We start from the raw sequence: 24315 nt of genomic DNA, 5'->3' as shown, positions 1-24315 counted from the left end.
TGAACAACCCTGAGCTGGAGACAACCAAGCTACGGCTGCTCACAGACTACAGGGCGAGCTGCAGTCACACGGAGACCGTGCAGACAGCCGTAAACGGCGCTGCAAGGCCCAAAAACCCTCCTCTACTTTATCCTATGTAGTGTTTTTCCACAAATTAGCTGGAGACGGGTGGAAAGACACTAATAGGATTTTTTTAAATTAATTAGCAGCAGACTACACTACTTGAAAACAAAATGAAAATTGATTTGGCGGTATGACGCAGTGAACAACCCTGAGCTGGAGACAACCAAGCTACGGCTGCTCACAGACTACAGGGCGAGCTGCAGTCACACGGAGACCGTGCAGACAGCCGTAAACGGCGCTGCAAGGCCCAAAAACCCTCCTCTACTTTATCCTATGTAGTGTTTTTCCACAAATTAGCTGGAGACGGGTGGAAAGACACTAATAGGAATTTTTGGAAAAAATGTGCAGCAGCCTGCACTACTTCAAAAAAAAAAAAAAAAAGGACAGTATGAGGCAATGAACCACCCTCCCTGAACTGAATACAACCAGCTATGGATGGCCTATGTGGCTGCACTCAGACTAGAGAGTGGGCTGCACTCACACACACACACAGAGAGACCTTGCAGATCGCTGTGAAAACAGCGCTACAAGGCAAAAGGAAGGTGATTAGTAGGTGAACACAGCGGTTGCTAAATTAGCCTTTGGAAAGCACAAAGAAGCAAATCGCTATCTCTAAACTGTCCCTCAGTCAGCAAACAGCGTCCTGTCACTAACTGAATTCACAGCAGAGTGATCGCAAAATGGCGCCAGCGACTTTTAAACTGCATCATGACATCATTTAAGCAGCCAATCACAGCCTTGCCAGTAGTTTCATGCCCTCCATGCTAAACAGGATGTGCCCACACTTGGAATCTTTCTCATTGGCTGAATTTCTGAATTTTGAATCATGGAACTTCCGATTCCGGTATCCGATACGCGCCAAGTATCGGAATCCCGGTATCGGAATTCCGATACCGCAAGTATCGGCCGATACCCGATACTTGCGGTATCGGAATGCTCAACACTAGTGATAATAGATGTAAATAATTCTCTGCATTTTCTGGCAGGTGATACATGCTGTCCAAACCGTGGGCAGCATGTATCAGCCACTGGCTGTACAATGGGACAAACACATGCTTCTAGTAGCTGCCGGGGACCGAGCTGCACTGCACACTAGTTATACGGGAGGTCCTCGGTGAATTCTCTCCTCCCGCTGACAGTGATTTACAAATCTCCATGCATGGCTCCAAAGAATGTAGCACCCTATACAAATTTATACTGTCCTCTAAGGGTGTGCTACCTACCATATTCATTATTTATGATCTGCAAAAGGGATTAAAAGGACATGCGTGGCCCGGCTGAGTGCATGGATCAATGAAGCTCTTTAAAAATCCATTTGCAGTCCGAAAAAAGACAACAGACGAATGTCTCACACATATGTGTAAATGTAATCAAAGAGAATGAAATAAAAACTGGAGAGACAATAAGTAGTGATGAGCGAATAGCATTGTTGTTCAGGTCTCCCCGAGCATGCTCAGGTGGTCTAAAAGTATTTGTTAGTGCTTGGAGATTTCGTTTTCGTCGCCTCAGCTGCATGATTTACGGCTGCTGGACAGCCTGAATACATGTAACAAACAGGCAATCCCCACATGTACTCAGGCTGGCTAGCAGCCATAAATCATGCAGCTGCGTTGACAAAAACGAAATCTCTGAGCACTAACAAATACTCAGAGACCACCCGAGCCTGCTCCCGAAAACCAGAGTAACGAGTATACTCGCTCATCACTAATAATAAGCACCATACGGTCTTATCCGAGTGCAAGAAGGGGAGCTAAAAAGCGATTTATGCCCACCTTAGGGCGGATTTGTACCCACTTATTTCCAGCTTCACGAGTAAACGTAGCCAAAGACAGAGGTAGAAGAAAAATTACAGAAAAAAGGCAACCGTATTTACCAACACCAGGTCACAATACTAATGCACTACAGGATGCAGCTGGCCATCATGATAATACAGAGGCAGTACAGGTACAAAACATTTCTGAACTGGCCACTCGCACACCTACCATTCATGGGGAGGGTGGCTGCCTAGTATTAGAATTGCAGATGGATGAGGCTTGTATAGGGCTCTGGTCACACAAATGAAGTGCACAGAGTCTCCAACGCAGCCTATTAGTGATGCCCATACTATTAGATAATGTGAGCTGCCCAGCATTATATAAGTGCACCCCACAAGGGCAGACACCCCAATTTCCACAGCCAATAGTGAAAGGACCTGGCTGCATCTTGCATAGAAGTGAAAAACACGTGCAACAGAAAAGATGTAACAGGTGCGTAACATGCAAGCAACCACCCCCTCCATGAATTGGCAGTGGCATAACTTGAAGCTCATGGGCCCCAATGCTCCCACGGGTCCCTAATTATTGCAAGTCTTATAGTATTGGTCTTTTCATATAGGTAAAAAGGACTTTTTGGGCCCCTTAGGTTCCAGAGCCGGGGTGCGACTGCAGACCCCATACCTGTTGTAGTTACACTCCTGTGCATGAGTGATTGTTTCATCAGCATTTTACATGTGTGTTACCCTTTATCCAGGGGGTCTGCTGCATCCTTTAGGTGCATTCGTTTCCGTGACCTGTTATTGGTACATGCAGCTGCCTTTTTCCTGTGATGTTTTTTTTATTTGATTTTCTTTTCGGTGTATTGCTTTGAATTTTTTGTAGGGATTAGCAAGACAATGAGGACTCTTGACGCAATTTGCAAGCCTGAGTATTTTGGCCAAAATATCAAAAATACTAATGCATTTTATACATCTAGTTATTGTACATTTTTTCAACTTTACGCAGGATACAGCTAGTACTTTACTGTTGGCTAAGGAAATTGAGGTATCTGTCCTTGTGGGGTGCGCTCATAAAGTGCTGGGCAAGTCTGCCTGATCTAAAAGTATCGGTGTCACTCATAGGTTGTAAACCAGACGCTGTGCACTACACGTATGTGTGACTGTCACCCTATATAAGCCTCATCCGTGTTCATTTATAAGTCTAGGCAATCACCCCCTCCATGAAAAATGCCACTATTACCAAACTTTGGCTGATTTGCTATGCAATGGCCATGCTAGAATGCAATATGGTAAGGGGCGGCCTACCTTCGATTTGCAACATGTTATCTGTGAAAAAGAATCTGAAGTATTTCCCAGCGTTATTCAGTATTATTATGTGTGTGGGTCAAAGTGGCTAAATCCAAAATATTATCCTCATATATCCATCTAGCTGTTGAGAATGCTTCTGGATGACAAAACTCTGGTGAGATTCAACAAACCTTTCGAGTGGCAGACTTTAGAAGGGCTCCTCGTAAAAGCTGTTATGGGTCAACCCAAATATGCCAACAGTGCCCACAGAGTTTCAGCTCAACGACTATTGGTGAGTTTTTAATAAAAACAGACACATTCCAATGTCAGGGTACATAAACGGCACAATTATAAGGAGTGTAAATCCTACAGTATTAATTGCTATCTGGAGCCTAGGTTACCATCAGTGGTATATCAAGCGTGGTCACCGGGCATGCAACCACAACCGGACTCATAAAAAGCGGACATGCCCGTCCCTCCTCACAGTTGATATCCCTGCTGATTAGTAACTCTTGGATTGTATCAAGAAAGGACATGGGTTGGGTCACAAAATGCTTTAATCCTATATGTGCATCTTTTGTATAATGTTCTAATTGCACTGTACATGATGACACGTCAAAAATTAACATTGTGATACCACCTAATGAGCACCGTATTTACCTGTTTGGTGTAAAAATGCAGTGGTCATGTGACATTCTATATGTCATGAGACAGGTCGGGAATACAGGGCTCAGAGCAAAGGTGCCATGTTGGTCCGGGAGGAAAGTATTTGAATTATTTATGGGTTGTACAGTGGTGGACATCTCCTTTAAATATATTTTTTGTTAAATTAAATGTTTGTCTTGTTTTTTATTTTCATATCACGATATACATGTGAATGAAAAAAAATTGGAAATCTTGCAATTTTCACACTCACCACTAGGGCTAACATTAGACAGATACTTAGGGCTCATTCATACGTCTAATTTTTCCACGTAGGAGAAAAACAGATCTATTATTATGATCAGAGTTTGATCACAGTGTGGTCCAAGTGAGAAAAAAATATATCTCCATTGTCCATTCTGATAGTCCGTGGAAAAAATTATTTGTTTTCACAGAGCCATTGACTTGCATTGCCAATTTTGACCAATAGGTCTGCGAAAAATATTGGCCATGTGAATGACCCATAGACTATCACAGGTAAAAGTGCTATGTAAAAAAAAAATAGCACTCGTACATGAAAATTGGATGTCTGAATGAGCCTTTAGTGTTTTTTTTTTTTTTTTCAAAAGATACAGGAGCATCTCACAAAATTAGAATATCATCAAAAAGTTAATTTATTTCAGTTCTTCAATAAGAAAAGTGAAACATATATATATGTATATTGTATAGAGTCATTACAAACAGAGTGATCTATTTCAGGTATTTATTTCTGTTAATGTTGATGATTATGGCTTACAGCCAATGAAAACCCAAAAGTCATTATCTCAGTAAATTAGAATACTTTATAACACCAGCTTGAAAAAATGATTTAAAAAATCTGAAATGTTGGCCTACTGAAATGTGTATTCAGTAAATGCACTCAAAACTTGGTCAGGGCTCCTTTTGCTTCAATTACTGCATCAATGGGGCGTGGCATGGAGGCGATCAGCCTGTGGCACTGCTGAGGTGTTATTGAAGCCCAGGTTGCTTTAATAGCAGCTTTCAGCTCGTCTGCATCGTTGAGTCTGGTGTCTCTCATCTTCCTCTTGACAATACCCCATAGATTCTCTATGGGATTAAGGTCAGGCAAGTTTTCTGGCCAATCAAGCACAGTGATACTGTTGTTTTTAAACCAGGTATTGGTACTTTTGGCAGTGTGGACAGGTGCCAAGTCCTGCTGGAGAATGAAATTTCCACCTCCAAAAAGCTTGTTGGCAGAGGGAAGTATGTAGAGCTCCAAAATTTCCTTGTAGATGGCTGTGCTGACTTTGGTCTTCATAAAACACAGTGGACCTACACCAGCAGAAGGCATGGCTCCTCAAACCATCACTGATTGTAGAAACCTCACACTAGACCTTGGAATTCAAGGTCCCAGAGTCTGGAAGAAGAGTGGAGAGACAAACAATCCAAGCTGCTTGAGGTCTCATGTGAAGATAATGACTTTTGGGTTTTCTATGGCTGTAAGCCATAATCATCAACATTAACAGAAATAAATACTTGAAATAATGACTCTATAATATGAGTTTAACTTTTTGTATTGATGAACTGAAATAAATTAAACTTTTTGATGATATTCTAATTTTGTGAGAAGCACCTGTATATGGACTTAAACAGCAATAGTCTGAGATGCTTTTGAGTTTTATTGAAATATTTAATGAGCATGGTCCATTCAGGAGAAAGGGATAGAAGATGAGCTGTACCAGCACCTAATTGTAAATGTTCGATCCTGTAGTATCTAACAAACATAGAGGTGTTATATGCCATTGAAATCCTGTCTGTGATGATAATGAAACTGTTGAAAAGTCTTCTGCAAGCATCAGAAAGTGTGAGTTTAATACAAGGCCTATTAGATAAAGTAAAAATTGTAAGATTTCTGATTTTTTTTTTTTACAATATAATTATATAAATAAGAAGATATTATAAAAATGCATTTAGCATAAACACCTTATTTAAAGGGAACCTGTCACCAGGTTTGGCCGATACGAGTTACAGCCACTACCTTTCAGGGCTTATATACAGCATTCTATAATGCTGTATATGAGCCCCCAACCCAACCTGTAAAAAGAAAAATAACTTGTTTTATATTCACCTGCGGGTGGTCCGGTCCGAGGGATGTTACTCTTCTTGGTCCAGCGCCTCCCCTCTTCTTGCGATGCCGCCCTCCTGCTTGGTTCTTGTGGATGACGCATCCCTGCATCATCCACACGAACCAGGGACTCATCATTCACATGAACCAAGAAGGAGGACAGCATCGCAAGAAGATGGGAGGCGCCGGACCAAGAAGAGTAACATCCCTCAGACCGGACCGCCCCGCAGGTGAGTATAATACAAGTTATTTTTCTTGTCTTGCAGGTCGGGTTGGGAGCAGACATACAGCATTATAGAATGCTGTGTATCAGCCCCGAAAGGCGGTGGCCGTAACTCGTATCGGCCAAACCTGGTGACAGGTTCCCTTCAAACCATAACGATTTTCTAATTACACGTTCCCTTTAAATACAACACTTAAAATAACAAGTTATTTGAAACCTCTAACAGTACAGTAGAATTAACCCCTTCACGACCTTGGGATTTTCCGTTTTCGTTCTTTACTGACCTTCTTCCCAGAGCCATAACTTTATATATTTTTCCATCAATATGGCCATGTGAAGGCTTGTTTTTTTGAGGGACAAGTTGTACTTTTGAACGACGCCATTGATTTTACCATATCGTGTACTGGAAAACGTGAAGAAAATTCCAAGTGGGGTGAAAGTGCAATTCCACAATTTTTATTTTTTATTTTTTGCAATGTTCACCAAATGATAAAACTTACTTGCCTTTATGATTCTCTATGTTAGTACAAGTAAGCAGATTTCAAACATGTATACGTTTTGGTTTTTTAAGTGGAGAAAAAAAATCCAAAGTTTGTGTAAAAAAAAAAAAAAAAAAAGCGCCTTTTTCTAAGACCCTTAGCGTCTCCATTTTTCTAGTTCTGGGGCTGTGTGAGGGCTTACTTTTGTGCGCCAAGCTAATATTTTTATTCATACCATTTTGGGGTAGATAAGAATGTTTTGAATGCTTGTTATTGTATTTTACTGTAATATTGCGGCGACCAAAAAATTGTAATCTAGGAGTTTTGATTTTTTTTCTCATTACGCCGTTTACTGCTCTGATTAATTTACTTCACATTTTTATAGATCAGGAGATACTGAACTCAGCGATACCAAATATGTGTAATTTTTTTTTTCATTGTTGTATTTTGAATGGGGCAAAAGGGGAGTGATTTGAACTTTTATATTTTTTAAATTTTTTAAATATTTTTTAAAACATTTTTTTCTATTTCTTGCTTCAATAGTCCCCTAAGGAGATATTTCAAGCTGAGATCATCTGATCGATTGCTACTGTATGTGTAGGAGAAATCATCATCTCCTATGAAGGCCGGCGTTCATAGGAGATCTGCAGTAACAAGCAAGGGGTTCTGCTGCACACCCCCGGCTATCATGCCAACCAATCGGTGCCCCGCGATCATGTGGCAGGGGCACCGATTGGCAGTGTTTGTGACGCGCATAAAGTTTGCTCAAGTTAACATGTCAGTATCTGATAGTGGCATTTAACAGCCGAAAGTGGATCAGGATTCCACCTGCAACTATTAGGGACACATGTCAGCTGATCAAATCAGCTGTTATATGTCAGGAAAGATGCAGGCTCAGCACCGGAGCCCGCATCAAAAGGAGGGATATAACCAATGACTTACCTATATGTCATAGGTCGTGTAGGGGTTAAAGAACATTTCATTCAGTTCAATTAACCTCTGAATTGTTCAGTAAAAACATAAGTTAACCATTGCTCATGGGTTTGCATTAACATAAACCTTACAATGTTATTTTCTTAGCGCCATTTTTCCATATTCCACCTACCGGATTTGGAAGGTGCCCAGCTGCAGAAAGTGATTTTCTCTGTGCTGGAGGTAAGTGTTAATATTCTGCTTTCATTAGTTAAATAGTTCTCGAGTGTTCACAAAAATTTTTATTTATCACCCATGGTTGTTTTAATGTCAGTCAGTTTCTTCTTTTAAGTGCTTTCAATTTTAAGGTTTCTTCTTTTATGGTTTTCACGAATAACACTCGTACCTATGATATTCTAAAGGGCTGCGCACATGTCCAATTTTTGTCCACAGACTGAGTGCTCCGCACAAAAAATCGGAGAGGTATTTGATTTTGTTCTGACTTTTGAATAAAAATCAGCAATGCAAGTCTATGGGGCCGTGAAAAAAATCGGATGTACCAAAAATAATAGTGATCACATGAATGTGATGACCGAAAATGATCATTTAGTTCAATTAAAATTCTGTTTTAATTATTATAATGTTGACAACACACACCTTGAATCATATACACCTGTATTCACTACTGGTTATTTTTATATATGTAGGCAAATATGGGTGACAAAGATGGCCTCTCTCTACAAGAAGATCTTCATTTATCCTTGGCGAAAGCCTCATGCCATCTTTTGGAATCTGTGAAAAAAGTCTTAGTTATTTCCTCAACACCAGGCAGACAGCACTATCTATTTTCGTTGAGAGAAATAACCAAAGTATTTCAGGTAATATTAAGAATTTATGGACATATTTGTAATGTAAAAGACCTATAAAGTGCTCTTCCTACTTATACCATCCTCCATATGGGGTTTATGTGTTTTCCACCTCACTTCAAGCTCATCAGTAATGAACATTGTATTACCCATCAGACACAATCAGACACAGTCAGACACAATCTCAGTATAAAAGGCGCTAGAATAATTATTTGGATTGATTATAATCTAAACTGCAATCCCACTTTCTAAGCAGTTTATAATAGAAAGATAATTAAAGGTTTACAGAAAATAAGTATAGAGACTAGTGATGAGGCAGTATACTCGTTGTGCGGGTTTTCCCTAGCACGCTCGGGTGGTCTCCGAGTATTTGTTAGTGCTCAGAGATTTCATTTTTGTAGAAGCAGCTAAATGATTTACGGCGGCTAGTCAGCCTGAGTACATGTGGGGGTTGCCTGGTTGCTAGGGAATCCCCACATGTACTCAAGCTGTCAAGCATCCATAAATCATGCAGCTGCGTCTACAAAAACTAAATCTCCAAGCACTAACAAATACTCGGAGACCACTCAAGCGTGCTCGGGATAACCCGAGCAACGAGTATACTCGCTCATCACTAATAGGGACCATACCACGTTTGCCAGCATTCCCTATTCATTCATTATCACCAGGGTCTGGCTAGTACTTTTCAGTCTAGGGGACAATCACAGGGCAATGGCCCTCGAATTGCGATGGCTCACCTTTGGCCTGCTTATCTCTGGTCCCTGCATTTAAGCAGCAGAGATAACAGGCTTTAAAAAAAGGCTGGTACATAGATATGGGAACAGAACGGGGCTTGCTGCATAGATATGGGAAGCAGAAGCAAGCTTACTGCCTACATAAATACTGCAAAAGAAACAAGCGGACTACATAGACATAAGAAAGTAACTAAGACTACTACATATACACTATGTAAGGAGGCTAATGGACGTATAATCGATGGGAGGTATATGTTGCAGAGATGGGTGCTCCCTGCGATGCAACCCGGAGTATTTTGCTTTAGTGTGAGTGAACACTAAGATGTCATTTAGTGTTTCAGGTAGCTATGAGAGATGGGTGGGTCTGGCTACCCATATACCTCCCCTGTGGGTGTGATTATGTAATGGAGGCTGTTGTTTGGCACAGGGGCTGTGGCTGGAGGTGTGGAGACCTCCATGGTCTGTGTGCAGAGAGGGAGAAGTCTTCCAGTGTATGTGGCTCCAGACCAAGCCTTAGTGCTGGACATTACCCGAGCCTGAGAGCTGGACATTACCCCAACCTGTGTGCCCAGAGGCCTGAGGGAGCAGGATCGTGCCAGGACCTGTGTGAGGTCAGGGTCATGTGACCTGGCCATGTGAGTTAGTGGCTGTTGGTGACTTGGGAGAGCAGGAACTCCCACATAGCTCTCGGAGGAGCTAGAGGACTGTGCTATGGACATTGATGCTTTGTTCCTGCCTGCCCTAAAGGCTGTTTTTCCTTTCTGTTGGTGCTTCCGGGGTTATGAAGCAAATAAATAAATATGGACTTTGAAAGGAACGTGCCACCTGTCTTCCTCCTGATGCACTTGAGTGAGTACGATCCTTACAATTGATGTTAAACTGCGGGCATCTGTCCAGGAGGACTACAGCAGGTGTTTGCTGTGGATCGCCGGGTCCATGAACTCCAAGCAGCTGGCAGTGACTCGGAGGGGCCACAAAGATTACAAGCTTCTGGCGGTAACTTAGCGAGGTTACGAAGATTTGCAGTGGCTCAGAGGAGCATGTCAGGACCAAGAGTAACCATAAAGACATCCAGAGGTCCGCAGAGCTGTCTGGAGGTTAGAGATGATCTGCCAAGAGGAGTGGACCAAAATTCCTCCTGACAAGTGCGCAAACCTCATCATCAACTACAAAAAACATCTGACTGCTGTGCTTGCCAACAAGGGTTTTGCCGCCAAGTAGGGTTGAGCGAAACGGGTCGATCATTTTCAAAAGTCGCCGACTTTTGGCTAAGTCGGCGTCTCATGAAACCCGATCCGACCCCTGTGCTTGTCGGCCATGCGGTACGCGACTTTCGCGCCAAAGTCGCGTTTCAATGACGCGAAAAGCGCCATTTCTCAGCCAATGAAGGTGAACGCAGAGTGTGGGCAGCGTGATGACATAGATCCTGGTCCCCACCATCTTAGAGAAGGGCATTGCAGTGATTGGCTTGCTGTCTGCGGCGTCACAGGGGCTATAAAGGGGCGTTCCCGCCGACCGCCATCTTACTGCTGCTGATCTGAGCTTAGGGACAGGTTGCTGCCGCTTCATCAGAAGCAGGGAGAGCGTTAGGCAGGGTCCACTAACCACCAAACCGCTTGTGCTGCAGCGATTTCCACTGTCCAACACCACCTTCGGTGTGCAGGAACAGTGGAAGCTATTTTTTTTTTTTTTTCCCCTCAGCGCTGTAGCTCATTGGGCTGCCCTAGAAGGCTCCGTGATAGCTGTATTGCTGTGTGTACGCCACTGTGGAAACCAACTGCTTTTTTCAAAGCACATATCCTCTTGTTCCTTCCTTTCTGCACAGCTATCTTTTTTGTTTGTCCACACTTTTTATTTAATTTGTGCATCAGTCCACTCCTATTGCTGCCTGCCATACCTGGCTTACATTACTGCAGGGAGATAGTAATTGTAGGACAGTTTTTTTTTTTTTTTTGTTTTTTTTTTGTGGGAGATTAAGATTGGCATTTCTGCTACAGTGCCATCCCTGTGTGTGCCATCTCTCACTGAGTGGGCCATAGAAAGCCTATTTATTTTTTCCGTGATTTGTGTTCTAAAATCTACCTCAACACAGAAACACTACATCAATCAGTGGGAGAAAAATATTGGCCTCAGTCAGGGCTTGTGTGCCACTGCTGTGTGTGCGCTATCTCTCATTCAGTGGGCTATAGCAAGCCTATATTTTTTTTTTTTTTTTTTTTTTAATATTATTTGGTTTCAAAAGTCTCCCTGAAAAAAAAAAAAAACCTAAAAAAACAGTGGGAGAGTAATATTGCCCTTTCAGCTTGTGTGCCAGTCTTGACTCCTGGGTGTGCCACCTCTCTCCCTCTCATTCAGTGGGCCATAGAAAGCCTATTTATTTTTTTTTTTAAATATTATTGGGTTTCTAAAGTCTCCCTGAAAAAAACAAAAAATACATAAAAAAACAGTGGGAGAGTAATATTGCCCTTTCAGCTTGTGTGCCAGTCTTGACTCCTGGGTGTGCCACCTCTCTCCCTTTCATTCAGTGGGCCATAGAAAGCCTATTTATTTTTTCCGTGATTTGTGTTCTAAATTCTACCTCAACACAAAAACACTACATCAATCAGTGGGAGAAAAATATTGGCCTCAGTCAGGGCTTGTGTGCCACTGCTGTGTGTGCTATCTCTCATTCAGTGGGCTATAGCAAGCCTATTTTTTTTTTTTTTTTTTTTTTTTTAATATTATTTGGTTTCTAAAGTCTCCCTGAAAAAAAAAAAAAACCTAAAAAAACAGTGGGAGAGTAATATTGCCCTTTCAGCTTGTGTGCCAGTCTTGACTCCTGGGTGTGCCACCTCTCTCCCTCTCATTCAGTGGGCCATAGAAAGCCTATTTATTTTTTTTTTTAAATATTATTGGGTTTCTAAAGTCTCCCTGAAAAAACAAAAAATACATAAAAAAACAGTGGGAGAGTAATATTGCCCTTTCAGCTTGTGTGCCAGTCTTGACTCCTGGGTGTGCCACCTCTCTCCCTTTCATTCAGTGGGCCATAGAAAGCCTATTTTTTTTTTTTTTAATATTATTTGGTTTCTAATTCTCCCTGAAAAAAAAAAAAAAAACCTAAAAAAACAGTGGGAGAGTAATATTGCCCTTTCAGCTTGTGTGCCAGTCTTGACTCCTGGGTGTGCCACCTCTCTCCCTCTCATTCAGTGGGCCATAGAAAGCCTATTTATTTATTTTTTTAAATATTATTGGGTTTCTAAAGTCTCCCTGAAAAAACAAAAAATACATAAAAAAACAGTGGGAGAGTAATATTGCCCTTTCAGCTTGTGTGCCAGTCTTGACTCCTGGGTGTGCCACCTCTCTCCCTTTCATTCAGTGGGCCATAGAAAGCCTATTTTTTTTTTTTTTAATATTATTTGGTTTCTAATTCTCCCTGAAAAAAAAAAAAAAACCTAAAAAAACAGTGGGAGAGTAATATTGCCCTTTCAGCTTGTGTGCCAGTCTTGACTCCTGGGTGTGCCACCTCTCTCCCTCTCATTCAGTGGGCCATAGAAAGCCTTTTTTTTTTTTGGTTTTTTTAATATTATTTGGTTTCTAAAGTCTCCCTGAAAAAAACAAAAAAAACATAAAAAACAGTGGGAGAGTAATATTGCCCTTTCAGCTTGTGCGCCAGTCTTGACTCCTGGTTGTGCCACCTCTCTCTCTCTAATTGTGGGCCATAGAAAGCCTTTTTTTTTTTTTTTTTTAATATTATTTGGTTTCTAAAGTCTCCCTGAGAAAAAAAAATAAATAAATTAGGTGGGAGATTAATATTGACATTAGTGCTTGAGTGACAGTCCTGCGTGTGTGTCATCTCTGTGATTTTGTGCCACAGAAAACAGAGTGTGTAACATTGTGCCTGATTTTCCTTGTGGTCTCACCAACCTGTTAAGGGATATTGAAATCATACTGAAGTTATAGCTCACCGTGTAAGTTGTTTGATAGCAACAAATAAAGTTACTTTGGTTAAGATTTTAAAACAATGAGGAAGTCTGGTGCAAGAGGTCGTCGTGGGCGTTCATTGTCAGCTGGTAATGATGGTAGTGGTAGTGGAGCATCAGGTGGTCGTGGGGATAAAAATATTCCACCTAAGTCTGGAGCTGTGGAGCCAGTTTCGTCGTCAGGCTACACAAGGCCTCGAACGCTCTCTTTTCTGGGAGTAGGAAAACCGCTTTTAAAGGCGGAGCAGCAACAGCAAGTTTTGGCTTACATTGCAGACTCAGCCTCTAGCTCTTTTGCCTCCTCTTCCGAAACTGGTAAATGTAAAAGCAGCGCGTCGCTTGTGGATGTTCACGGTCAGGGACAAGTCGCTTCCTTGTCCTCCTCAGCAAAAACTACAACAAGAGAGAAGGATGCAGCAGGCGACACAACGGGTCACTCCATGGAGCTCTTTACACATACCGTCCCTGGCTTAGAAAGTGAAACATTTAACAGGCCATGCCCATTACAAGTATATTCTGACATGGAGTGCACTGATGCACAGCCACAGCCAGAGTACTATGCTGCTCCTTTGACTCAGACCACCACATTGCCCTCTCAGGGTACAGATCCACAATCAGACCCTGATGAGACTATGTTGCCCCGCCACGAACGCTATACCACCGACCGACACAGTGACACAGACGAAGTTGCACACGAGCTCGAAGAGGAGGTAATAGATGACCCAGTTATTGACCCCGATTGGCAGCCATTGGGGGAACAGGGTGCAGGCGGCAGTAGTTCAGAAGCGGAGGTGGAGGAGGGGCCGCAGCAGGCATCAACATCGCAACAGGTTCCATCTGCCGGGCCCGTATCTGGACCAAAACGCGTGTCAAAGCCAAAACCTGTTGGAGCACAGCGTTGCCATCCGGTTAAAGCTCAGTCTGCAATCCCTGAAAAGGGATCAGAGTCTAGGAAGAGTGCAGTCTGGCATTTTTTTAAACAACATCCAACTGATCAGCGCAAAGTCATCTGTCAAAAATGTTCAACTAGCTTAAGCAGAGGTCAGAATCTGAAAAGTCTAAATACTAGTTGCATGCATAGACACTTAACCACCATGCATTCTCAAGCCTGGACTAACTACCAAACGTCCCTCAAGGTTGTAGCACCCTCGGCCAATGAAGCTAGTCAGCAACGCAACATCCCTTCCGTCACTGTAAGGCCACCATTTTCCGCACCACCGGCAGTATCTGTGCAGGTTTCTTTGCCAGCCAAAAGCAGTCAGGGTCAGGGAATCACCAGTTTTGTAGGAGGAAATATTGCATGTAGGGCACCGGCGGAAACAATACCGTCTCCAACCGTCTCTCAGTCTGCCATGTCCACCGGCACACCCGAAAGTTCCACGATCTACAGCTCTCCAGTCCAGCTCACCCTACATGAGACTCTGGTTAGAAAAAGGAAGTACTTATCCTCGCATCCGCGTACACAGGGTTTTAACGCCCACATAGCTAGACTAATCTCGTTAGAGATGATGCCCTACCGGTTAGTTGAAAGCGAAGCTTTCAAAGCCCTGATGGAGTACGCTGAACCACGATACGAGCTACCCAGTCGACACTTTTTTTCCAGAAAAGCCATCCCAGCCCTGCACCAGCATGTTAAACAGCGCATCGTCCATGCACTCAGGCAATCTGTGAGTACAAAGGTGCACCTGACTACAGATGCATGGACCAGTAGGCATGGCCAGGGACGTTATGTGTCCATCACGGCACACTGGGTGAATGTGGTGGATGCAGGGTCCACAGGCGACATCAATTTAGGGACAGTTGTGCCTAGCCCACGGTCTAGGAAACAGTTGGCTGTAGGCGTTCGCACCCCCTCCTCCTCCTCCTCGTCCTCCTGCAGAAGCTACAGCTCTTCCACAGAACGCAGTCGGCCAACCACTCCATCGGCAGATGACACTGTTGCACACCAGTTGTCCCATTATGGGCCAGCTACTGCCAAGCGTCAGCAGGCTGTATTGGCTATGAAGTGTTTGGGCGACAACAGACACACCGCGGAAGTTCTGTCCGAGTTCTTGCAACAAGAAACGCAGTCGTGGCTGGGCACAGTAGATCTTGAGGCAGGCAAGGTAGTGAGTGATAACGGAAGGAATTTCATGGCTGCCATCTCCCTTTCCCAACTGAAACACATTCCTTGCCTGGCTCACACCTTAAACCTGGTGGTGCAGTGCTTATTGAAAACTTATCCTGGGTTCTCCGACCTGCTCCTCAAAGTGCGTGCACTTTGCTCACATATCCGACGTTCGCCTGTACACGCCAGCCGTATGCAAACCTATCAGCGGTCTTTGAACCTTCCCCAGCATCGCCTAATCATAGACGTTGCAACAAGGTGGAACTCAACACTGCACATGCTTCAGAGACTGTGCGAACAGAGGCGTGCTGTTATTTATTTGTGGGAGGATACACGGGCAGGCAGTAGGATGGCAGACATGGAGTTGTCAGGTGTGCAGTGGTCGAAGATACAAGACATGTGTCAAGTCCTTCAGTGTTTTGAGGAATGCACACGGCTGGTTAGTGCAGACAACGCCGTAATAAGCATGAGCATCCCCCTAATGCGTCTGCTGATGCAAAGTTTGACGCACATAAAGGAGCAGGCGTCTGCACCAGAGGAAGAGGGAAGCCTTGATGACAGTCAGCCATTGTCTGGTCAGGGCAGTGTACAGGACGAGGTAGCGGGCGAAGAGGAGGTGGAGGACGAGGAGGATGATGGGGATGAGTATATTTTTAATGCGGAAACTTTCACGGGGGCACAGGAAATTGGTTGCGTGTCACGGCCGGGTTCTGGTTTTTTGAGGGACACAAGTGACGTAGATTTGCCTGCAACTGCCCCTCAACCAATCACAACCGGAGATTTGACAACTGGAACTTTGGCCCACATGGCGGATTATGCCTTACGTATCCTAAAAAGGGACACACGCATTACGAAAATGATGAACGATGACGATTACTGGTTGGCCTGCCTCCTTGATCCACGCTATAAAGGCAAATTGCAAAATATTATGCCACATGAGAACTTGGAACTAATATTAGCAACCAAACAATCAACTCTTGTTGACCGTTTGCTTCAGGCATTCCCAGCACACAGCGCACGTGATCGTTCTCACACGAGCTCCAGGGGGCAGCAGACTAGGAGTGTTAGGGGTGCACACATCAGAAGTGGCGTTGGACAGAGGGGTTTTCTGACCAGGTTGTGGAGTGATTTTGCTATGACCGCAGACAGGACAGGTACTGCTGCATCAATTGAAAGTGACAGGAGACAACATTTGTCCAGTATGGTTACTAACTATTTTTCATCCCTTATCGATGTTCTCCCTCAACCGTCATTCCCATTTGATTACTGGGCCTCCAAATTAGACACCTGGCCAGAATTGGCAGAATATGCATTGCAGGAGCTTGCTTGCCCGGCAGCAAGTGTCCTATCAGAAAGAGTATTCAGTGCTGCAGGGTCAATATTAACCGAAAAAAGGACTCGTCTGGCTACCCAAAATGTTGACGATCTAACATTCATTAAAATGAACCACAACTGGATTTCAAAATCTTTTGCCCCACCTTGCCCGGCCGACACCTAGCTTTCCTATGAAAAGCTCTTGCCTGTGAATTACTTTTCTAATGTCTAATTTGCTGCTGCAGATTGTACAGCATACGACATGTTTACACCTCCCTAAATGGCCAAACTCCCCACACGGGGCCGTGGTATCGCGACTTGGCGCAAGCACCCGTGAGACTGCTGTTTGTCTGAAGAGGTGGGTGTGCTCGCTTTTGGTTGACGGCATTGCTACTGGGTCCCTCATAGTACAATGTAGTGTCTCTGGCGGTGGTGGTGCGCACCCAACGTCAGACACACCGTTGTAACATGAGTGGCCCTGGGGCGGTCCCGCCGGCCTCAAGAGAGTTCCCCCCTACCCCAGCTCAAACTGGGCTCTACTACGTGCAAAATTATGTCGCACAGCTCCACCAATCTTTAGTCTATTCGCTGACATCATTCAATGTCTGGCACTGACAATACAAATTTGTAGACATCTATGATGCAACTTAAAGTAGTCTGTGTCTGTGTCCTATATTGGCACCATTAAATAGTTACTGCCAAATTACTATGTCAGAAACACAGCAGATGAGCCCACCCCTGTACCTAAGTATGCCATCTTTTTTTTTGTTTTGGTTGTTTTGCGAGACATTAACATCTATTTATATTTTGGGAGTACTGGGACAGACACTCCTTGCACTACTCCTCCACTCAGCACCAAGCTGCCTGCCCGTGTATCCATGTAACCGCTGTAAAACTGCCATGAGCCTATTGTTTGTTATTTTAGGCCTTTGATAGCCTGTCTGCGGTCCCTACTCCTCCACTGACCACCAAGCTGCCTGCCCGTGTATCCATGTAACCGCTGTAAAACTGCCATGAGCCTATTGTTTGTTATTTTAGGCCTTTGAAGCCTTTCTGCGCTCCCTCCTTCCACTAGTCCTCCACTGACCAGACCACTGCTGCCCGTGTACCCCTGGAACCAATTTTAAAGTGCCTACAGCCAGCCCATTTTATTGTGTTAGGCCTTCGAAGCCTGTCTGCGGTCCATACTTCCACTAGGCCTCCACTGACCAGACCACTGCTGCCCGTGTACCCCTGGAACCAATTTTAAAGTGCCTACAGCCAGCCCATTTTATTGTGTTAGGCCTTCGAAGCCTGTCTGCGGTCCATACTTTAAATACTCCTCCACTCACCACCAAGCTGCCTGCCCGTGTATCCATGTAACCGCTGTAAAACTGCCATGAGCCTATTGTTTGTTATGTTAGGCCTTTGATAGCCTGTCTGCGGTCCCTACTTTAAATACTCCTCCACTCACCACCACCAAGCTGCCTGCCCGTGTATCCATGTAACCGCTGTAAAACTGCCATGAGCCTATTGTTTGTTATGTTAGGCCTTTGATAGCCTGTCTGCGGTCCTTACTTTAAATACTCCTCCACTCACCACCTAGCTGCCTGTGTATCCATGTAACCGATGTAAAACTGCCATGACTGCCTACTGTTTGTTATTTTAGGCCTTTGATAGCCTGTCTGCGGCCCCTACTTGCAATACTCCTCCACTGACCACAATGCTGCCTGGAGTGCCTGCCTGTGTATCCATGTAACCGATGTAAAACTGCCATGACTGCCTACTGTTTGTTATTTTAGGCCTTTGATAGCCTGTCTGCGGCCCCTACTTGCAATACTCCTCCACTGAGCACAATGCTGCCTGGAGTGCCTGCCTGTGTATCCATGTAACCGATGTAAAACTGCCATGACTGCCTACTGTTTGTTATTTTAGGCCTTTGATAGCCTGTCTGCAGCCCCTACTTGCAATACTCCTCCACTGACCACACCAATGCTGCCCGTGTACCCCTGGAACCTATTTAAAAGTTCATAGAGCCTAGTTATATATTTTATTTACTATTAATAAGGCCATGATGGACTACGCTGTACCACGCTACAAGCTAACCAGTCGACACTTCTTTTGCGAGAAAAGCCATCCCAACCCTCCACCAGCATGTAGAAGACCGCATTGTCCATGCACTCTGGCAATCTGTGAGTACAAAGGTGCACCTGACAACAGACGCATGGACCTGTAGGCATGGCCACGGAAGATTACGTGTCCATTACGGCGCAATGGGTTAATGTGGTGGATGCATGGTCCACAGGGGACAGCCTACTAAGTCTGTCTGCAGTCCCTAATTCAAATTGTCCTCCACTGTCTAAATCGGAACTTCCACCTTCTGGCTTTCGGCCTATAGTATCAGAAATTAAACTGCATTTGGCCTTCAACTTTGGTTAGGGCCTACTAACGGCTTCTGCCCCTCCCTGGTGTTGTCCTCAACTAAATAAAGCTGAGCTTCAACCTTCCGGCTCTCATTATGTGGTTTTAAAAAAAAAAATGGTGGTTAGGGCCTACTAACGGCTTCTGCCCCTCCCTGGTGTTGTCCTCAACTAAATAAAGCTGAGCTTCAACCTTCCGGCTCTCATTAAGTGGTTTTTAAAAAAAAATGGTGGTTAGGGCCTACTAACGGCTTCTGCCCCTCCCTGGTGTTGTCCTCAACTAAATAAAGCTGAGCTTCAACCTTCCGGCTCTCATTAAGTGGTTTTAAAAAAAAAAAAAATGGTGGTTAGGGCCTACTAACGGCTTCTGCCCCTCCCTGGTGTTGTCCTCAACTAAATAAAGCTGAGCTTCAACCTTCCGGCTCTCATTAAGTGGTTTTAAAAAAAAAAAAAATGGTGGTTAGGGCCTACTAACGGCTTCTGCCCCTCCCTGGTGTTGTCCTCAACTAAATAAAGCTGAGCTTCAACCTTCCGGCTCTCATTATGTGGTTTAAAAAAAAAAAATGGTGGTTAGGGCCTACTAACGGCTTCTGCCCCTCCCTGGTGTTGTCCTCAACTAAATAAAGCTGAGCTTCAACCTTCCGGCTCTCATTAAGTGGTTTTAAAAAAAAAATGGTGGTTAGGGCCTACTAACGGCTTCTGCCCCTCCCTGGTGTTGTCCTCAACTAAATAAAGCTGAGCTTCAACCTTCCGGCTCTCATTAAGTGGTTTTAAAAAAAAAAAAATGGTGGTTAGGGCCTACTAACGGCTTCTGCCCCTCCCTGGTGTTGTCCTCAACTAAATAAAGCTGAGCTTCAACCTTCCGGCTCTCATTAAGTGGTTTTAAAAAAAAAATGGTGGTTAGGGCCTACTAACGGCTTCTGCCCCTCCCTGGTGTTGTCCTCAACTAAATAAAGCTGAGCTTCAACCTTCCGGCTCTCATTATGTGGTTTAAAAAAAAAAAATGGTGGTTAGGGCCTACTAACGGCTTCTGCCCCTCCCTGGTGTTGTCCTCAACTAAATAAAGCTGAGCTTCAACCTTCCGGCTCTCATTAAGTGGTTTTAAAAAAAAAAAAAATGGTGGTTAGGGCCTACTAACGGCTTCTGCCCCTCCCTGGTGTTGCCCTCAACTAAATAAAGCTGAGCTTCAACCTTCTGCTCCAAATTACCATTTTAAAAAATGCAATAGGCTTTTCCGGCCTACTAAAGGTGTCTGCCCCTCCCTGGTGTTGTCCTCAACTGAACAAAGCTGAGCTTCCACATTCTGGCTTTCGCCCTATACTATCAGATATTAAACTGCATTTGGCCTACTAGTGTGGTTAGGCCCTTGAAACAGTGTCTGCTGCTCTTGGGTTTGCTACTCCACTGAACAAAGCAATGCCGCCTGTTTAGTCCTGTTACCAATTTTGAACTGCATGTAGCCTACTTTATTCTTTGGCCCTATATCTGTTTCCTCCTCATCCTGCCCATTGCCCAGCCACTGCTAAATGAGTCTGCTGGTACATTGACCTAGACCACTACATTCCCCTTGTACTCTACACAGCCAGAATCTGTCCCTGCTGAAAGTAAGGTTCCCCTTCCCGCATGTTATACCACCTTACACAGGGACAAAGAGGAAGGTGCAGATGAAAGTGCAGGTTCCTTCATCAGGTGGGGGGGCATACTCGTTGGCGACGTCACTGGCACAGGGCCCCTCAGAGTACGCAAAAGTGTCGCTGCTGGTGGGAGGCGCCCCCGCCATGCAAACACACCGCCGTACTTTGAGGGGCCCTGTGCCAGTGGCAATGCGAACGAGTGGGCCCCCCCTGCTTGCTCAGGATCACAGCACTTGCAACTTTTAAATACTTACCTTTCCCTGCAACACCGCCGTGACGTAGTCCGCATTTCCTGGGCCCACGAAAAACTTGAGCCAGCCCTACTCCCCCCACAACTTTCCCCCAATTCCCTATGCCCAACTATTATTATACAGTTAATTAAGATTGGCAAGCTTCAGAAACAAGAATGGATGTTTTTGGCATTAAAATGGGCACTGTAGGTGTTTTCCTGGCCTCCACTCACTGCCGACTATGCTTCCCCATTGACTTGCATTGGGTTTCGTGTTTCGGTCGATCCCCGATTTTTAGCGATAATCGGCCGACTGCACTCGACTCGACTCTGGACAAAATCGGGTTTCCCAAAACCCTACTCGATCTTAAAAAAATGAAAGTCGCTCAACCCTACCGCCAAGTATTAAGTCTTGTTTGCCAGAGGGATCAAATACTTATTTCTCACTGCAAAATGCAAATCAATTTATATAATTTATACAATGTGATTTTCTGAAAATTATTTTTGATATTCTGTCTCTCAATGTTAAAATTAACCTACCCTTAAAATTATAGACTGTTCATGTCTTTTCCAGAAAGTGTAGTGAAATAAATTTTTGGGGAGTTCCTAAAGAACGATAGAAAACCACCATGATTTGAACTACTCAGATACAAAAGCATAAAATTAAAATAGATAAATCTTTATTATGCAAATTATTAAAACATTAAAATAAAAAATAGGCAAAGAGAAAAACCCCGCAAAGACAAAAAGTGGTATACAATCCATTTGCAAATAAATAAATTCATTAAATGTACATAGTTTTGACAATATTTGCATAAAACATTACATCAACATTCTATTTGTAGATGATTAAGTTTAATAATGTCTTTGTCAGTTGGCAAACTTACAAAATCAGCATGAGATCAAATTCTTATTTAAAATGGGTAGAGCCTGCCCTCTGCCCACTCATTTCCCAGGGATGTGCTTTAGGAAAATGGATGCCAGAGACGGAGCATGCGCAGATTTAGCAATGGGCAGAGTGGGGACTCCGCTTCTACTTGACCACTGACATCTTGTTGAAGCCCAGGGCCCGCAGCCTCGTTCCACCAGGACAACCCCTCCTCCCAGCCCAGTGCCAACAGCATCACCCCACTCCTGCCGCTGCCGGTTTCCTGCAGCTGCGATCCTGCCTCCTGTGACCCCGCTCAACAACCGCCATCTCCTGGTAAACTACCCTAAATTCGGACTATAAGACAGATCCCCAGCTGTAATCACTTCCCGACACTTTGATTAAGAACTTGCTCTGCACATACACACTGCAGAGCAAGCTGTCAATCAAAGAGCCAAGGAGTGATTACATCCGCCCCTCACAGTATAATGAGGGGTGACGTAATAGCACTGTGCACGCCCCTATGAAGCGATTAGCGCCTGAGAAGATATAAGTTTGTTTCCTCCTGGTAGCCATGTTTTTAGAAAGTAGACCAGGTAGCATTTTAATGCTATGGTTCACCCCATATCTGCAGGTAACCGCATTTTGTCGTTGCCAGGTTCCCTTTAAATTAAAAAAATAGAATAACCTACAACCAGAAAATAAAAAAACAGACTATAAAAATGTGTATGTGTTGTACATAGTTTTGAAGATATGAAAACCCCCACAATTTTCTTTTGCTGTATAAAGTCTATATAAGATGATTACACTTGCCATACACTTGCCATGAGAGGATTTGATGTAGCATCATCGTATCATGGTGAAAATTATGTTTAAGCAGAATTTGACATATTCAATGAAATATTTGAAACGATAATATAAAAAATGTTGATAGAAGGTAAACAAAAAACTATATATTTCTTTGCAGTTCCTTCGGAAGCTTTCTAATGAAGACCGTGAAGACCATTGTACTGTTGTAGCATACTGGGAGCATGAAATGAATCGTGTCATAAGGGACAGGCTGTGCCGGCAAGAAGACATTAGTTGGTTCAACTCAGAATTAACAACAACAATAAAAGAGGTGCAAGCATACTTGGATTATTTAAAGAAAAATAGGATCTAAAAAACCCCAACAAAATTTAGATACACAATTAAATGGTCTTAATAGTGCTGCCTGACTGACACTGACAGGCATTAGTCTGTCTGTAAAGGTTTGTCCCAGCTATTCTCTCATACAGCTGAAGTCATAAACCTACATACACCGTAGCCACATTTATTAGAACTTGGTTTTCCACAATTCATAATCAATTAGGTGTACTACTACTATAACATAAAGGGTTAATTTTCTCCTTGTGGAGAATGCCCAGTCGACATTAGTAGACTTATAAGCCATGCTCCTCTGGAAATTTATATATCAATATACCCTCTTCAGAGAGGAAGAGGGCAGGAATTCTAACATAGTAGAAGTATACATGTGTTCCGGTGTCTTTACCCCTCATTAGTGCAAAGCAGAAGATCTGATTTAGCTGTTTAAGAGGCTTCTGATTGGGAGATAAACTTTACCTTTTAGAAGTCGTGTCAGAAGCCTCTCTCCCAGCCATATAAGCTGTCCTGCTTGGCACTGATGAGAGGCAAACACACTGAAACACATCTACAAAAAGAATTTCTGGTTTTGCTACTTATCCTTGGTAATGTGAAAAAGCCCTCTAAATAGCCAATATTGACTTTTAGGATTGCTAGTTCCAATAGATGGCATTAGAGTTCATGTGTTCTTCCGCTCTGAAGAGTTTATCTGCATTCTATAATTTAAGTACTGCATGTGAAATGTCAGAATAATATTATGATTTACAATTATTTATTTAAGGTTTTAATCTTCATCACATTCCAATCGAGTTGCTAGAAGTTTGGCTCATTCTGTTTGAGTCAGTTCTGTAGTGCCCCCTACGCGCACATGCTTTTTAACACATTTTTTCCCCAGTTTCAATCTAAATAAACATGATTGGTATCACCACATCCAAAAAAGTCTGGTCTATCAAAAAAATAAAATAAACTAAAACATAAGTTAAATGCTAGAACTAAAAAAACCTAAATGCCAGATTTCTGTTTTTCAGTCACAGTTCCACCACCCAAAAAGAGTACATAAAAAGTGATGATCAGTGTTTCATATCCAGCACTCCCGGGCTGGGAAAAGAAAACAACAATTCATTAGCAAAAAGACATACAAAATTTTGAATGCTATAAAACCAATTAGTTTAACAGTGCTTCCCTTTATGGGAGGCAAGGACACTTGAACGTTGCAAACAAGAACATATTTACATTGTGCGTACGACTTTAAATTAAGTAAATAACAATTATTAATTAACTAACTATGAACGACCATCACCCATACGGGTATATTATCTATTAAGTGCAAGTACAAAACAGTATTCTTCTTTTCTTTAAGTGCGAATACCCTCTAAGGGCATACTATAAAACTTCAAAGTGCAAACCAATATGCTATTCTCACTTCTTTTACATATGCAGGACTATCTGTCTACCCCCACGGGCTCACTGCATTTCTCTTCAGCTTATTCCTATAAAACCTAACATTTACTTCAACTTCAATTTTATTCAAAGTACATC

At 43.4% G+C, this 24315-nt stretch overlaps 1 protein-coding gene across 1 annotated transcript in view; it reads left to right on the top strand.

The window, feature by feature from the left end:
- The window catches only part of LOC143803957 (dynein axonemal heavy chain 5-like), a 587287-nt gene that overhangs the window by 382821 nt on the left and 180151 nt on the right, over window positions 1–24315 (top strand). Inside the window, exons 62-65 of the mRNA XM_077281707.1 lie at window positions 3306–3455; window positions 7713–7787; window positions 8252–8422; window positions 22622–22774. Of these exons, the coding sequence (XP_077137822.1) occupies window positions 3306–3455; window positions 7713–7787; window positions 8252–8422; window positions 22622–22774 (549 nt within the window). The remainder of the gene's footprint in view (window positions 1–3305; window positions 3456–7712; window positions 7788–8251; window positions 8423–22621; window positions 22775–24315) is intronic.

Source organism: Ranitomeya variabilis, chromosome 2 (assembly GCF_051348905.1).
Source record: "Ranitomeya variabilis isolate aRanVar5 chromosome 2, aRanVar5.hap1, whole genome shotgun sequence".
Taxonomy (NCBI): Eukaryota; Metazoa; Chordata; class Amphibia; order Anura; family Dendrobatidae; genus Ranitomeya; species Ranitomeya variabilis.
Note: the sequence above shows the minus strand (reverse complement) of the source record. Positions and strands in the feature narration are given on the sequence as shown.